General features: G+C 40.8%; 1 protein-coding gene across 1 annotated transcript in view; it reads right to left on the bottom strand.

Moving 5' to 3' along the window:
• USP6NL (USP6 N-terminal like) overlaps positions 1-11493 on the bottom strand; it is a 109399-nt gene extending 97906 nt beyond the window's left edge. Inside the window, exons 1-2 of the mRNA XM_079304429.1 lie at positions 11338-11493; positions 6284-6373 (exon numbers count right to left, since the gene is read on the bottom strand). Coding sequence (XP_079160555.1) covers positions 6284-6287 — 4 coding nt within the window. The 5' untranslated portion in view covers positions 6288-6373; positions 11338-11493. The remainder of the gene's footprint in view (positions 1-6283; positions 6374-11337) is intronic.
• Between the last annotated feature and the right edge of the window lie 6324 nt (positions 11494-17817).

Here is a 17817-nt window from a genome sequence, read left to right as displayed (position 1 = left end):
TCTTTCTATCATCCTTCTTGTTTTAGAGACACACACAGCTGGAGTACCATAAAGTAAATAATTTGTAAACAGTCCAACCTTTTTTCCAGTACAAACATAGCAGAATAAATATGAAGTGCCAATGCCTAAAAAGGACACATTTGGGGAACAGTGTGTGCATACAAAAACACTGGAACTCCAGCAACATTAATGATGGCAATTTTCCTGCCACACCTCCCTGTCAGCTCAAAACTACCAATAGTTTCCTGCAAGTGCCAATATTTTGGTTTACAAACAGAAATTACATCTCTTTAAAAGTAGTCATGTTGCATTAATTTATTTAGAGAAGCCCCAACAGCTTGCCAGGGAAAAGCCAAAGGAAAGAAGATAGATTTGAAGTTCTCTTTCTGGAAAAATAAATTTAAAAGTAACTATAATACCTTTTAAAAATGTTCAGTCAATGTATCTGAAGTGTATGTAAAGGGTTTTATAAATTTAACTTGACTACACATAAATTAAACTAAAGAGTAAGTATTATCCAATACCTCTTTGTTAACAAAGCCCTATAAAAAGTGACATTACTGAACTTGAACCTACCACCTGCAAACACAGCTTCTGGATGTGATGAATACATTCCTGGGAACTGCAACTGCAAAGATGCAACTTCATTTCAGACTATGGAGATTGAAGACTTACTTTGTTCAAGTAAATATGTGACAGAATAAAATTTAAAAACTGTTTATCTGCCTCTTTGACCTAAAAATAAATTTTAAGTGCAAGGGAAGCAACAACTTACAGCTTATTAGCCATAAATATCCTAAAAAATGACCAAAAATAAAGGAAGTATTATGAAAAAAAAATTGAAAATTACTTTTACATCTGTTTAAATACAGACAAATTTCAAAAAGCTTTAATTTGTGTTCTGATTTATTTAAATAACTGTACTATGAACAGAAAAAATCTGCAAGGTCTGAGAAGCTGCATCATTACATCAATTGAATAAATAAAAATCCAGCATAATAAAATGCAAATATTAAAACAAGAAGTAAGTTTCTACTAGTGTACCTGCAATTCCCCCATGTAATACATCAGTTTTGTGCAAAGTATTTGGCTTTATATTTTAGTGCTACTCATGCACTCTGTGTATTCAGAGGAGCAGTTTAATTACAGTATTGGTGAGAAACTGGGTCATCCAAGATCTGATTAGCCCTCAGGAGATGCCTCTCCTTGCTTAGCAGAGAGGAAGCCCAAGATTACCACATTCCTGAACAACTTAAGCTACAGTTCCATGCACACTTCCAGCAAGGGAAAAACAGCATTTAGCAGAATCTCACCCAGGGGTCACTGATCCCCTGCACTGCTCTCCTTGCAGGGCAGCAGTGTAGCCATGGATGCAGCTACCTAGGCAAGAGCTTAGGGAGCCACCCAATTCCAGTCAGCCTCATCAGTGCTCCTGGGACAAGGAAGAATAATGCAGGAATTCAGGGAGGCAAAGGACATCAGCCCATTACTGGCATGGGCAACATTTTAAAGAGGTCATGAAATTTTAAGACCCTGAGTTCAGCCTTGGCTCCTGCAACCCAAACTGTTCTAATGAAACTTCATTCAAAACTTCCTTGTTGAGACCATACAGGCTTCTGTAACTCATTAATTCTCATCTCTTAATCTGTATTTTGAGTCAGAAAATTATCTCCAGCCCAGCTGCTGACAGACTCACCAGGTACAAGCTGCAATATAAAGAGGAGATAGAGCAGCAAGTAGCAGTACCCCAAGAAAACAGATCTGAAAAGTTAAGAAAACACAAAAGAGTAACAGTGAAGTAAGACAAGTGACAAGTTCTCCTACTACAAGATTCCAGAGCCAAACAATGTCTCTTTCAGTATAAAAAAGTTAAAAGTGTACCACTACTGATTGAAATTCTCATGTGTAACTACAGTTACAGTGGTGAATTCCCTTAATAGCTTCAATAAAAAAGAGGAAATATTAAATAAACACTGATTATCAATGAAGCAATTTTCAGGTGGTCACTAATATACAGTAATTTACTATTTAAGAGTCTTATGGATTTCCTTTTTTTTCACATAGTTGACTTGCAGGGGGGTACTATTATTTAACTCTTAAATATTTTTAGAAACTTATCACAAGTATACAAAGCCACATTTTGCAAATCTGCATTATGGCTCTTTGTTCCCTTATTATTTGTCTCCTTTATTATTCCGAGCTTCAGTTTTTCACAGAGAATTATTATTTCAAGTTTCAGGAAAGATAACCCAGGAGACTCAATGGCTTCTTCTCTATTTCTCAAGTGACAGTATTTATAAAGATTAGAAGATAACTGTGTTGTGAAATCTCAACAATTGTGAAAACACTTCACTAACTGTGGCTTCAAACTTGCATTTCATGACTAGGCTTTCAGAGTTCATGGTTCAAAATTAAAACAAAAACCTAGCATGCAACATAATAATCTAATATCACTTTACTGTTCATTATTATATAAAAGTATTTTAGCTTACTTGTAAGCTTTCCTTCCCCAGCATGCAGTTGTCTCAGTGAGTCACAACCTGGACTTTCTCCTTACTTTCATTCAATCTCAGCTCACTGCAAAGAAGTGATGACTACAAAGCCTCTTCCACCAAATCATTCAGCTTTAAAATTATTTGCAACATTGTACCCACAACACACAAAATAAACAGCCACCTACATTTTGGGTAAAACAAACAACGAGTCTGTCTCCCAGTATTTATTGTATTAATATTTTGACTTGGTCCTCAGTTCACCATAGATTGACTATGACACACCAGGAGGGGGAAAAATGAGCCAGCCTTAACTCAAACTTTCCTTAGGACAGGGAGCTCTACAGATGCTCAGAACACTCAGATGCAAGTACAGAAATAACAATGTGTAGGATGGTTTGGGTTGAAAGGGACCTTTAGATTATCCAGTTCCAATCTTCCTGCCATGGACAGGGGCACCAACCATGAGACCAGGCTGCTCCAAGCCCCATCCAGCCTGGCCTAGAGGCACTCACTACAGCACTGCATCTTGATCTGTTATGGCTGACCTTAACATTTGTTTTAATTCCCAAGTTCATTGCTTACGAACAAGGAAATTGACAGCCAAAACTATTTCTTTGCATATACTACAAGAACACAGAAGGAAAGACAAAGAAAAAAAAATCTATGTTTTTAGAAATCCCAAACCACAAGGCTCCTCTGTGAACACAGACTAGAAAGCCAGAGCTGTAATGAGAGGTCAAGGTATGGAACCAACCAAACAGCAGCAGCCTTTAATCAAACCATTGTGGGCTTGATTTGAACTGGGGAGCAAAAGCTGCTCCCATCATTACCAGGCCATACCAAGCATTTGCAGAATGTAAGATTACATTGCACAGCATCTCTCAAAATGTGTTCTCTCACATAAAATGTGTTCCTACCCTCAGATGAACAAAAGGAAAACCTGAATTGATGGGAGTGGAGCACAATGAAGCAGGTGACCTTCCCAACTGCATTCAACTTTAAGTTTTCAGTGTATTAGAAATAAAACTAAAAGCAGAAAGACAAAGTCAGGAAAAAATATACTGTATTATAAACTGGCACTACATCTTACATGTTTAAGGGGGGAAAATGAAAATGTCAGCAGCTTTTGTAATAGTGTGCACTAATCTTAAGTTTCACTGCAGCAGGTCAAATAATTTCATTCACTTCAGTGTCCTATAAGGCATACAATGGAAAAGCACAATTCCAAATACAAACCTGTCTTACCCTTATTTATGAAAACAGACATTTACAAAGCTATTGCACAGAAATAAAAGCCTTAACAGGGACTGCCTCAGTTTTAACAGACTTCTTGTATTGTCCAACAACAAACTATCACCATGAATGGTAAACTTTGCAATTCTGTCAATGCTCTTCACCAACACAGGGGAAGATCCAGTACAACAGGAGCCAAAGCAAGCACTTACACACCTGGTAACTATGAAAAAAAAGTTAAACAAAAAAAGTAGTTCTCTCATTCACTTCAAAAAAATTAACTGATCATTTGCTTAAAAATAAGCACGTGTTACCAGGATATTAACAGATTTACTTCTACAAGGTATTTAAATAAAATAATAAGCTTTATGTAACAAATTTTATATGGTAAACAACAAATATTCTACTGTAAATATTACTTAATCTAGTGAATAAAGTTGGCAAAAAATCCAAATAGGCATTATCTGCCTGTGAATAAATTTAGGACAGGTATTAGAAAAAGGATTTCATCATTTTAGGACTTAGTATCTAACACAGCCCTTCACCAAGAGTAATGGAAATATATATTAAATCAAGTACATCACAGGCAAATAGTAAGTAGGATTAAATCATGTAGCCTGCACATAACAGCACTGTGGAGTTTCTAGTGGCTGAGACTACCTCATTTTTTGTTTGAATGACACTAGATGATGCACAATTTAAGACTACTAGACTCCCACTATTTTTCTTTTTTAGCTATTCCAGGTGCCCACAAATTTTGTGAGTAAGCACAGAACTGTGCAAATGAATGCAGTTTCATAGGATATAATGCCTTATTGACCAACATATTTAGGAAAGAGGAGCATACAACTGTACTGTACTTACAGTTCAAGTTTCTCTTAAGTAAACCATAAACTAAGAAATTCAACATCAGCCAAATATAAAACATCTAATCTTCTCTAAACCATATTTTTAAAGAGTGGCACTTTGTGTTGTGCTCTTGAAGCCCACGACAGCACAGGCTTAAGCATCCCTTCCACCCCAAGAATGCAGCATCTGGCATTGAAGAATATTGTTACTGACCACCACAGAAAGTACTGCCAAAATGTTGCCTTGCATTTGAATAAGGGTCTTCATTCTTCCTAATGAACAGCTGAACCTTCCAGTCTGGAATCAGCTCAAAATCAAAACCAACGTTGTTTTGCTCTAGCACTGTCTGTATGTGCTGTACCTAAACCAACATCACCACAGCAGCACCCTGGAAATCACACTTCACACAGCAGCTATGAGTCAGTTATTTGTCATGTGTAACACTGTACATAAGGCAAGGACTGCACATGAAAAGCTCTATAAAACAAATGAAGATTCACATACAGTGTTTGACAAATCAGGATATCCCGGTACTTGAATAACTGCATGGAAAATTGTCCTCTACGCAATACAGCAAATACTTTAAACATCAGAAAGTAAACAAGTGTGAACAGCAACATGAAAGAAAATAGAAATAAATCTGTATTAAAACTAAAATAGTTCTATCTATACCAGCATGAACCCTACAGCTCAGCAATTCTTTTGGGTCTTTTTTCGGTGTAATTTTTCCTCTGCTGTATTTAGCAAGCATTTCCTTCATCATTCTTTTTTTTTTCCAGATGTCAAGAGCAATCATTTTTCATTTAGTTTGACAAGAAATTTAACCAACAATTTTCTTTACTCACTTCCTCCCAGAAACTCAAATGGTCTTATTTTACTAACAAAGGATATAATTATCCTATGAACAAGATGCTTTTCCTCCAGCACATTCAGTACAGTTGTGTTGAAGCTGAGCTACATTATAAATGCAGTTCGCATGCAAACCAAGTTTTATTCTTATTTCTACATGAGACAAGGCCAAGCAACACTGCTGACAAAAGTTGCATAAAGAAATCTCACATCTGCAAAACTTATGAGACCTTTAAATACTCAAAAGAGCTCACTAAAAAGAGGTTATCTTACCCATCAGATATGACCTAAACCAAAACTTCCGGTGTCTTTCATCTGTTTTTTCCACCATAACAGATATTAAGTCAAGTTTTCTATGGCTCAGATCATTCCAATACATGCCAGAATTCCTTTGGGATCAACCCTCTATACTGGATTTTGAGTAACATATTTATTTTTTCCTATAAAATGAAGTCCATTCATTTTATGCTGGATTTTTACCAGTTATTTTAATGCACTAGGCAGGCACAAATTCTGGAATTCTTAGCAAAACCAAGGCATTTTTCCCCTCAGAGTTACATGTTTTATTTATACTGAATAAAACAAACATCATCTCATTACAGAACTCAACTTCTTGAAAAAGAGACCAGACTACAGAGAAGTCTTACAGAGCACACATTGATCAAGAATTTGCAGATTAAAAATGGCATCTGCCAAATCTCAGCTTTATTTGGTTATTTTTACAGGACTGAAGACACAACACTCAGTATGAATATTTTTGAGGAATAACCACCTCTCAAAACCTACTACAGAAGTACAGTTCTTCTAAACTACAAACTAAGGGTTTCTTTTTTTCTGAAAGAAAGAAATCTACTTACTCATGACTGGAAACTTCTTTGTATATAATCCAAGACAGGTCTTGAAGCAAGGTATCTTGATGGAGAAGGTTTCTCAGAGGTATACATGTCCTGAAGGTGGGAGGAGAAAAAAAAATACAAATAAATTTTTCAACTTCAAATCACTAGAGTATATGTTTACATATAAACTGTCTTTCCTACTCTCTTTTCATCTTCTCTGTTAAAAAAAAAAAAAAGGAACACAAAGATGTGTTTGTTATGACTGGGGAGCTTTACTGCTTTATGCTTATATTTAGCAGTTTATTGACTCAAAATGTACAACGTCTTCAAACAATCAAATTATAAACTTGCACGTATTGTAAAAAAAAAAAAATGTGCTATAAAATATAATGTTTGTTATCTCTTGGGAGCAGGTAAAAAGTTGAAAGTATATGACTACAATATGGATATAGTAACTGAAACTTCCAAAGTAGTATTGTCCTTCAGCAACCTCAGCTGGCAAAACAATGCAAAAAACCCACTTTTTGAAACACAAGAAATGCAATTAAGACTACTAAACATGCACAGGTTGGCACTGACATCCAACATTTCCTTCTCAGAAACAAAACCTGGAAAAGTTACCATTTCTAGCAACTATAAACCTACAGTTCCATCAATTCTTAACTGATTTCAAAAAAGATACCCAAGTAGGGCAGATATGGATTCACTAACAATAAGCCTGGCACTCCCTGAAGCCAAATATAGAGGTCTTAATCTCCAACAATGACAGCACAGCAAGTACATTTTGAAAAATTTATTACATAATCTCCCTCCTGCTGCTAAAAGCAAGTTTATACAAGTCTGATAGAACAGTTGAATGAAAGAAATTTCTCCTCACAGCTGAGATGAAAAGAAGAAATCCAACATATCTACTAAGCTATACAGTTTTCTTCTAATACCTGCACAAATAGAGACTATCTGTCAATTAAGGAATATCATGTGATGTATTTCCTCTTTTTAAGACCAATTAGAACCTGCTGAATCTCACCACCTGTGCTAATCCAGACAGATATCTTGTGCTGACTCAGATTTCAAGTCTCAACTCTCCTAATCTCTTCATGCTCAAAAAAAACCCCCAAAAGTAAAATGCAAAAAGACATAAGAAGAGATGTAACTTTCCCTAAAATATGAGTTTGCATAACATTTACAAATCTACAGCACACTGCAAACTATTACAGGAACTTCACAGGACATCACAAGAAGATTCCTTTATCAACTGCTAAAACAATTTAAAAAAAAAAGAACAAAACATCAAAGCCACACACACCATGAAAAAAAGAAATCCAGCTGCCAAAAGGAAGCCTTTGGTAAAGCTCCAGACTGAAAATTACAACCAAACTTTTTGCACTGAAAAAGTAACACAGGGAAGAGACTCAGCAGGGAAATAAAGCAGCTGAAAAAATCCACACACAAACATTCTAAATAAGCAGAGGTGAACACAAAGGCAAGAGATGCTACAATCAGTGAAGAACAGTCTAAACTGCAGGCCCTGTCAACTTTCCATGAATGTCTGCTAAATTGAATATTTAAGCATACACAGCCCAATCAAAAATGAAGAGTGTGTATTAAAACATATCATTAGAACTGCAGCCTTGTCAGCTTCCTCTCGATTACTGGTGTCAAAATTAGCAAATATAACTTTCCCAACATTTAATTATTTTCTAGGCTAATAACACCTATTATGTTAAAAACATCAAATGGATCAGACAGCCCTCAAACCAGATCCAAGGCACTTCTGACCAGTTTCACACTACCTTTGGGACCAAATTCTTCTTGAATCATTATCAACTGGAAGACCAGAGTGTCCCATTCAACTTGGCTTACCAAAGTCATTATCTCACCTCAGTTTTGTAAATATGAACTAACAATACTTTGCCTTTGAGACATCGTGTTACATGACATTTTATTGTGTGTATGTACAGGAAAAGGCTGTTCATTAGGAAAAAACAAAACAGCAGCTCTCAAAACCACTTAAGGCTAATAATAGCTTAATTATGCACCCTCATCACTTATAAAAACCTTGTCACGTATCACTGAGGAAATGAGATGGGGATGATCCAGAAGCTCTGTTCTACTGAAATGTGTGAAAAGTGAATGCTGAGAGCACCAGAGCAGCCTGACCTCCAACTCCCAGCTGTAAAGTGCTACTCCTCTATTGCCTTCAGTGTCTAAATATTTTCTTTAGCTATTGCTAGCTCTGTTTAGCAGACAGTGCAGAGTTCAGTAAAGTCAGTTATTGCTCTCTGTAATAACACTATGTGTGGTTTATATAACTTCCCTTGTAAATAACTTTTTTAAAAAAGGAAAATTTTGTTATTTCATCTGTAATTTTGAGTACAGCAATAGGAAGCAGTATTGAAAGTCTACCAAAAAGCAGAGTCCCTGCTTTCTATTGCATTGCAATAGCAAGCAGCATCTTTTCCTAGTGATGCCTGTTAGAAACTAAACTGCTTTCACTTTGATTTCTCAGCCAACCTGGTTTATTTTGATGCTTGCAGGGTTCTCTCCCATACAGAAATACTACCAACTACTACAAAACAGAAAGAAGGGGTCTATTACTTGTTCAGTGTCTTTCTGAAAGACACTATATTGGAAAAACTTTAATTGAAAACAGTGCCTGACACTCTGCCTGATTTTCCTTGCAATCAACAAGGCTAAAATAAAAATAAAATTTAAAAAAACCACCCACCCACAAATACCTTTGTCTTTTCCTGAAGAGCTAACCTTTGTATTCCACCTCATGCTTCCTCTAGTGACACACATCTACTCACTCTTGGGAGTATCACCTTCAGTAGCTGTGAAACTACTGGCACTTTAACTGAGATTTGAAAGGAATACCTGCAGTGAGTGAAGCTCTTTGCAACTTCAAATCCACACACACTCATAATACATTCAATTACCTGTTTCCATAGCTGGTGCCTGGTCTCTTTTTTACCCAATGCTCTATTTCAGGATAATTAGCAGGAGCCAGATTGCAAGCAAATTACAGCACATTGTACTTCTATGCAGTATGACTCTACCCAGAGGAGAAATTTTCCTTTAAGTTGGCAATTAAAAATTCAGGTCTAACCTGTGTGTTACTGTAGTATCTGTTTAATTTAGATACTAAGGAGTTAACATTAAGAATTTATACTCCCAGTTTCCAAAAACCAGGAATTACAGGAGTAGCATGCAACTGCACTGCCTGCACACACAGTCTAAAGAGAGCCTGCCTTGCACAAATCAGTATTTTAGTGTCATTTACCATCTTCTTTAAACCAAACGTTACAGCCCCTCACAGAAAACAGACAGACTTCAGAAGCACTATGTTTCAGAGTTGCAGATAGCTGGATGGCAAAACATTAAGTCTGAAATTGATGGTTTCTGTCCTGTATAATCAGAGGGCAGAGGCACAGTTAAAGGGCAGTTCTACTAAATACTTATTTTACACTGCATCTCAGCTGAATTAACTTAAAAGTTATAATCAGAAACAACAAAAGTTAAAAAGGAGCAAAACTAAGTCACTCCAGAGCACAGTTATTAAAAAGAATATGCCAAAAATGCAAATATAGCACCAAGCCTCTGAGCACCCCAGCTCAGTAAAATGCCCAAGACAGCACAAATGCACAATTCACAACAAAGTGAAATTGCTACTGTTTCAGAACCTACAGAGAAACACTGAGTGGCCACAGATGAGGAAGCACATGGAAGTACAAATGAAACAAGCCAAACGACACACCCTCCTTTGTTCATACAGGAATATTTACACTACAAAGCGTTGAGGCAAATCGCCTTTAGTTTCAGGCACTGCTGATTGGCCGCTGCGTTTAATACACACACGCCTGGTAGAGTTGGAGTTTCGACTGTCACACAGCAGCTCTAGATTGCAGGGCACGCAGCAAGCTAGAAAACCATAGAAAACAATTATTTAATATAATTATCCTAACTGAAGATACATTTGTTGTGAACAGGGCAGATGTGGATTTGTTTTCACTCCACTGTAATTCAGGGAAAGCTGAAAACCAGCTCCCCTCACAGACACTTTCATGCAGCTGCCTCCTCCAAGCAGCAAATGGCACAAAGAAAGTTATTCTCGAGCATACGCGAGTGAACAACTGCTACCGGAGTTTGGAGACTGGGTTTTAATTCACCACTTGACTCTCGTTCAGCAGGCAGTTCAGTGGCTTGGGTGGTTTTCTACAGGCAGCCATCCACGCCACAGAAAGAACCTGAAACACCTGATAATAACTGGCTCTTTGCTGGCAGCCCCAGCGGAGGCTGAGGGCTGGCAGAGCCCATGGAGACCCAGGCTGAGCACAGCCCTCCGTCCCAGCCCACCGCTGCCAGCCTGGCACTTCCCACCACATACCTGAAGCATTACAGAAAGCAGAGGAGGGAGCAGGTACAGAGAGAGCAGCGGTGCCAGAAAGTCACATTAAAGAGTTCAGCCATCGAAATCCTCCCTACTCCCGATTAGGGCGGCACTGTCGCCTCCCACACGGCCAGGAAAGGGGGGCCTGAAGGAGGCCCCAGGTATGCGACCTACAGCCGTGACTCCCTCAAGCACACACCCACACCCAGGCCCCCTGCCCCGCTCTGACTGCGGCTCCTCGCGCCGCCAGACCTCACTCCAACCTTACAATGGGACCAGGGGCATCTCCACAGGGCTTCCCCCGGGCTCCCCCAGCACTCCCGGCTCCGCCGCGTCCCGCAGCCCCCTCAGCCCCCCACGCGCCGCCCCGTTCACAGCAGAAAGAGCAGGGAACACACACACCCCTCCGCTGGCAATGGAACAGTCCGAGTACCCCAGTACCCTGCGGGAGCCGGCTCCCGCCACTTCCACCTCGCCGGCCCCGCGGGGGGTGCGCGCTCCCCCCGGGGGAGGATGGTAGCGCCCGCCTCCCCTCAGCCGGGAGGAACCCGCCCGCTTCAATGGAGGGTCCGGCGCGGCACCTCTACACACACACGCGGCCCCCCCCGCACCCCCGCAATGGACGGGTCCAGCCGGCCACCCCGTGGTCGCACAATGGCCGGAGCAAACGCCGGCTTCTCCCTACCTTTGCTCGGCTTCCTCCTCTTCCCGGGGCCTCCCTCCGCCGCCTTCCCCAGCGGCGCGTCCCTGCTCGCTGCCCCGGGACCGGCGGCCTCCGACCAGGAAGTGCCCCGATGTGACACCGCCGCTATGGAAACCCTCCCCGCCCCCGTCCCTCCCACAGGGCTGACCCGCCGCGGCCGCCATCTTGGGCTGGCACGAGGCGCGTGCCCGCGGCCGCGAGCTGCAGTGGGGAGAATGGGGGAAAGCACAGAACGGGCCTGGAGCCCTCAGAAACAACCTGGCTGTGCCGCCGCGGCTGCCAAGGGCCTCGGTGCGGACACCCATTCTCCTGTGGCCAGTTCTGGGCTCCTCAGTATGGCACCAAAAACATGGGGGTAAATTAAACTCCCGAACTCTCTATTCTACAGTTCTGGGCATCGCGTTATTCCCAGCTGGAGTGCATAGCAGAAAACTCCAGCCACACGCATTTCCAAAACTTCTCGCTCACTCGTTTCTAAATTGCATATTTCTCTTCATTAATTACTGTTCTATTAGTTATTGGTTTCTTGCTTCTCGTGCTAATTAGTCCACATTTTTCAGCCTTTTTATCAACTTTTCCCTGCCAGAGTTTACAGTGCTTAGGCTGTGATGTCTTTGTTAGTCTCTTCTGGTTACTCCCAACAGGGAGGGCTGTACATTCTGGATCCTTGGTGTCCAACTTTGCTTTGTTCACTGAAGTTTATCAGGGTTAGTTTAGCAAAACTGAAAGTCTTGGTGAACTAATAATAAGTCTGTCAAAAGAAACTTAGCGACATGCTGGCTAAAATGGAAAATTACACTGCTTGAGACTAATACACTGCTTTTGATTAATTAAAACAATTACTTTAAAAATTAATTAGGGAAGTGATATGATTTCCAACAGTTCCTCCCTTTGGAAGTGATTTTAATTACTTCTTTTAAGATTATTTCCACTTAAATAATTGAGTATTTGTCAAGACTTATCACGACCAACAGTGCAGCACTGGATGGTAATGAAGCCAAGCAACTGGGATCCCTGTCCTGGGATGCAGGTATTGACCAGAGGATCAGGAAAAGACCAGGAACTCTCAACCTCTGGAGGAAACTTCTGTCAAATGTGAGGGAAAGGTACCTCTGCATGGAAGACTTTTCAGTGCACCAAGACAAGTGGAACACTTGGAAGGTACCTGGTGCCTGAGAGAATTAACTGTGCTGGAGATAATATTTTCAGATAACCAGCGATTCCCTAATACTCCAGACAGCATCCAGTGTACACAAAACATGTGGTCATGTGCCAAGTCATGGGGAGTGTTGGCATGGGAGGAGGGAGAAGAAGAAGTGGGCATTCTGGTTTGGCAGACTCCAGACACATGAAAAAACTATCTCCACCTCATTATGGGCCTGTACCTCATCCATGGAAGGATGACGGAGGATTTTTGGAATTTAAGATAGAAAATTAAAGAGGGCCACCAGAAACTTTTAGAGGAACTTAAAAAGGAAATTTTCCATGCCCTACCAGTACAGACCAGAGTCTCTATTAGGAGCAGGCATCCCCCTGCTCAAGAGAGGGGACACTCCACAGGGTAACCTGTGGTTTTAGCTGTAAGGAGAAGACATGAGGAGCTGGGACAGAAAACCCACCTCTGCCCTGGCAGCACAGGCATGTGAGTTGAGAGGAGGAATGACTACCACAGGAAGCTCTTGGAAGATAAATGCCCCTCCAGTTTCCTGTGGAAAAGCCCCTAGGCACAGTAGAAGGGATGATGTTATGTCCAAACCTCTCCAGACCAGGAGGGACAGGGATCACTCACAGCCAGCAGATCAGGTAGAGCTCCCACTCCTCCATGTATGACATAGCTGTTGTGTAAGGAGATCAGGAACCTGGAAAACAAGCAGGATTTAGAAATGGAGATAGGTAGAACACAGCTTCACATCATAGAATGGAAGTGGAGAAGCTCTCCTGTTTCTCCTGGAGTAGGGGCCATCCCAGTCCTGGATGAGGACAGGTGATGACCCAAAATCTCTTTGTGCTCCCCAAGGCAAGAGACAGGCTGCCCAAATGCCTCCCAGCAGCACAGTTCCCACCCAGGCCTTTTCCCTCTGCTCTGAATTCCCTCCATGCCCCAGACAAGGGAAGTAAAGGAAGAGAAAACATTTAATTGTTCCTTTTTCCTGCAAGAAAAGTTATTTTTGGAGTATTTGGGACAACACAACAGGAGAACATCATGACTTGAACATGAAGGAGCTGGGCACAACTCCAGGGCTACACTTGCAGCCAGATGAGGTGAGGAGAGTCCCTGGTGCCTGTGGGGAACAGAGAGCTCCAAGGGGTACCAGGAGCTCTGAGGTGGCATCCCACAAGCTGCATGAGGCACCCACTTAGTGCCACGTGCCTCTGAGTAACAACTCCAGGCCCTGAAGCTGTGCAAAAGGTGCAGAACAAGGGATCAATATTACAACCAGGAATAAATTTTTAATATGCGTAATAAATTAATCTCATTTTCACTTATTAAGCACAAATCAGATAGAACTCAGCACAATTTACAGCAGATCCAGAGTGATTAAATCTTTTATCAACCTCTTCAGGAAAACCACAAGCCTTTATTTTTTGATAGATAGAGTGGCTCTGCCCCTTCTTTACTCCCAAAAAAGCTGCTCCAAAACTCCAATATTTTATAAGCTTAAATGCACCCAGCTGTTGCACCACCTGCTGGGTTTGCTTTTGTTTATTTCCCCAAAAATGAAAGTGGTGGGTTTCAGGTGTTACTTCCAGCCCATCCCTTGCCTGCTCATGTCCTTGCCATTTCCAGGAGCTCTGCAGAACTGGTGATTTAGGCAGAGTTTGCCTGTACACGGGAGCATCAGCCCACATGGAGACACTGCATTACATGGGAAGGGCTGTGCTAAAAGCAAGAGTCAGGTGGGACTTGGAGGGTTTGCCCTTTCCTTCACTATTTCTGGCTGCCTAAAGGATTTTTTCCTTTTGGTTGGGATTGTTTGCTGTGCCCTCAGCCAGTCCCATTGTCCACAGGCTCTGCTGGTTTGTTGAGGTTCAGGTTTCACCCATTCAGGTCTCTCTTCCTGTTTTTGGTGGCTCCTGCTGTGGGAATCAGATTTGAATGTGCCTGATGAAAGGGGCTATTTCTGTCCCCTCTTTCTGTCAAGACAAATTTTCTTAATCCTCCTTCTTTTTTTCCCAAATTTTCTGTCTCCTTTAGCATTTTCTTGCCTTTTGCCATTCATCTCCTTCTGTCTTATTCTCTTATTTCAATAATATCTCATTTCCTTCTCTCTCTTCTTTTATATGTTCACTTAGCTTTCAAATTCTTTATGTATGAAAACTACACACAGAACAACATTTAATACACTTGCACAGTAAACCCCTTTTTAAAATCATAATACTAAATAGTTTTTCAGTGCACTGAGAAGCATCACAACACCAAAAAGGTGAAACTTACCTGTTTATCTTATGTTTTAGAACTTCCCAGAGATCCTTTTCTACATTGGGTACATAGACAGTGTGCAATTGGCTGTGCACAGCAAATGCAAAACCCAGAAAGCCTGGCTGAAGGAGACCAGTGTGGCTGTGTCTAAACTGAGGCACAGGATGGGCTTTAAAATGTGAGTTGGGATATTTGCCTGAACTTGAGTTTTTTGTTAACAGGATTTCATCCTGCTCCCACAGCAGAAGGTGAAGGGATTTGGTGAAAGATAGGGAAAAACTATAACCAAATGATACATCTTTCAAATCAAAGTAGAACATAAAACAGAGCAAGAAAAATAAGAGATAAGACAGAAGATGAGGGCTTATTGGCAATGATGCACAGGAAAACAAAATGTCAGCTTCATCTTCTGTGTGCCTTATTGTGATTTTCCAGGAGAGTGGCTGAAAGATATACTTTTGTAAAGTGCAGATCTGATGTAGAGTTACAGTAAGACAAGGAACCAGGAATCTCATGACAGTATTTATAGAGTCAGTGTTCAGAGCACAGTCACTATTAAAGTTTATTATCACTCACTCATAACCACCAGAATGTCAAAAGCAATGCAAAGTTAACAGAAATAGAATTATTTCTTAGACACCAACAAATCTGAAAGCCTCAAAGGGAATAATTTTCATGAAGTTACAAGTGAATGAAAATGGGAGCCTGTAATAAAATGTGTCGATATTCTGCACTGTTATACACCTGAAAAAGGTGTAATTACTTGTCTAATGTAGCACAAAAGTTAAATCTTTATGACCTTTTCCATTTGCTGCTGAAACCAGCAGAAAGACAAATGTGAATGACTGATGGAGCAGAAATATATTCAGTTCATTCAGGTAAAGCTCCTTGGGAAAGATCAAAATAATTTTATTCCAGCAATGTGATATTTAGAGTCTTTTCCCAGCTCTGCTTCATGTAGGATTTATGTAGCACAGTGTGAAGTGGGGGATGCAAGTTGTGCTTTGCATTTAAACACGTTTTTCCCCCTCTGCCTTGAGCCATCTGTGTTTGGTCACCCTCCTGTTCAGGGTAAAGCACCACCAAGGTTTCCTACGGAGCCTTGACTGCAGGAATAGCTTGCCAGGGAAGTGGAAGTCCTGTCACACTTATCTTTCCCCTAACTAAGCCCATATGGCAACCGTTGTGAAACAAGCCAAAGAGAGGGTGGGCATGCTCTCTCAAGCTGTTTCACACCCATAAGGAACAGAGTTCTTTCCCCAGGGAAGGGCCACTGCTGCATTTCCCAGGGTCAGGCTGCTCAAACACAGGGACAGGTTCCTGGCTGGTGAAGAAGGTGTGTTCACAGATCTTGCTGAGGCTGAGGTTTACTCCAGGTACCCTGTTCCATCCCATAGGATAGCCAAGGTCCCTGTACATAGCCACCATTGCTAATAAAGGCACCCCTCACCTTTGGCAAACAAAGCCAGCTTGAAGCTGTAAAACAGGATGAAGCTTCCCAAACTTTCAGTAAATACCTCTGAAGTGTAAACATGCTATATCTTTTTTATGGAAGGAAGAGCTTTCTGAAAGGTGAGACATCAACTACCAAATAACAGGCTGTTTTCTGCAAAGTTTCATTACAATCCAGTAATTTGTTATCACATCTGGAGATATTTCTACTTTGGTAACCTCAAGAAAATGAGCAGGATTCAATCTGACCCCACTTCAGATCGATCAACATCATGAAAGGTGAATTTTCTTAAATACTGGGTTGAGGGGAAAGTGAATTTGTGCAAGGACACACATACCTTGAGATATATGAGCCAATCGGCTTAAAATGTTGTTTTGCCCTGACCTGACAAGACTTGCTGTCTGGCAACGCATAATCTCTTTTAATGTACTCCTGGGAAGGTGATGGCTGTTTGAAAACCCTTCTGAACTGCAGTTTATCTCAATGGCTGGCACCTGAATAGAAACCACACAGCTCTGTGGAAGCCCTGAGATAGGCAGGAATTAATAGAAGTCCATGTTGATTCAGGAGACAAAGACTCTGAATCAACTTGCTATAGGTTTTTGTGCAGAAGTTTAAAAAATTGTGTGTCAAGGATTTTGAAGTAGACACTGCCCTTGGAGACATCTATTTCACTGAATAAAGCCATGAGGCTTTGTCTTGCACATCAGGACAGGATGTTTTCCTAAGAGTGTGCTACTCTTATTCATCTCCGTCAGAGTGATTTCAAGTTGTGCATTTAAGACTCAAGTAAGCTCCTTTGCAAACACTCTTGAGAATAGGATCAAAATGGGAAGAGATTACATGTAATCTAATTATGTTAGGTTCCATTTGAAATCCTTCAGTGTAAAAATTAAAAGAATACGACACAGCTTTGCAATATGTTGTAGTTCACATGGAAGTGCCATGAGCAAGTGCAACTGAGGCAACATGGGAGAAAATATGTATTGTGTATACAGCAACATTTGCTTTAAATAATCTAAACCTCAGGACTAGAATGGTTTGGTGAACTAAAAATAAATTCTAAGAACTTTATGCCCTCTGTCATTAATGTGGCACTGGCCTTTACCTTTTATTGTCTGGCCACAGCTTATATGAAAAAGCTGGTAATCAAGAGATCTTCATCAAACAATCAACACCAAGCATGGCACTGCTCAGCAAGGTGTGTGCCTGGAGCAGCACTGACCCTGAGGATTGGCACCTGTTCATGGGACAGACTGTGAATTCCCGTTGCTGGGTGCTCTGCACCTTTACACCATAACAATCATCTTCTGGTAAGGGCTGTAAGAACATAGATAGTCACTAGAGATTGTTTTGAGTAATTCTTCATTTTCACAGTCTTTCAAAATCACACAAGTGAATTAAATTAACAGCTGTAAGATAAGAAGCAGTAGTTTCACTGAAATTGCACCATTTTGTGATCCATACTGAATCAGGCTTCAAAATATATATTGGAAGTCTGATACAAGTGCTCCAAATGTGCTTGGAGGGAGGACCTAGAAACCCTGAGGTCTCATTCTCCTCATGCCCTCATGCACTGCAGGTGATT

This window comes from Erithacus rubecula (genome assembly GCF_903797595.1).
Source record: "Erithacus rubecula genome assembly, chromosome: 4".
In the NCBI taxonomy this organism is placed as follows: Eukaryota; Metazoa; Chordata; class Aves; order Passeriformes; family Muscicapidae; genus Erithacus; species Erithacus rubecula.
Note: the sequence above shows the minus strand (reverse complement) of the source record. Positions and strands in the feature narration are given on the sequence as shown.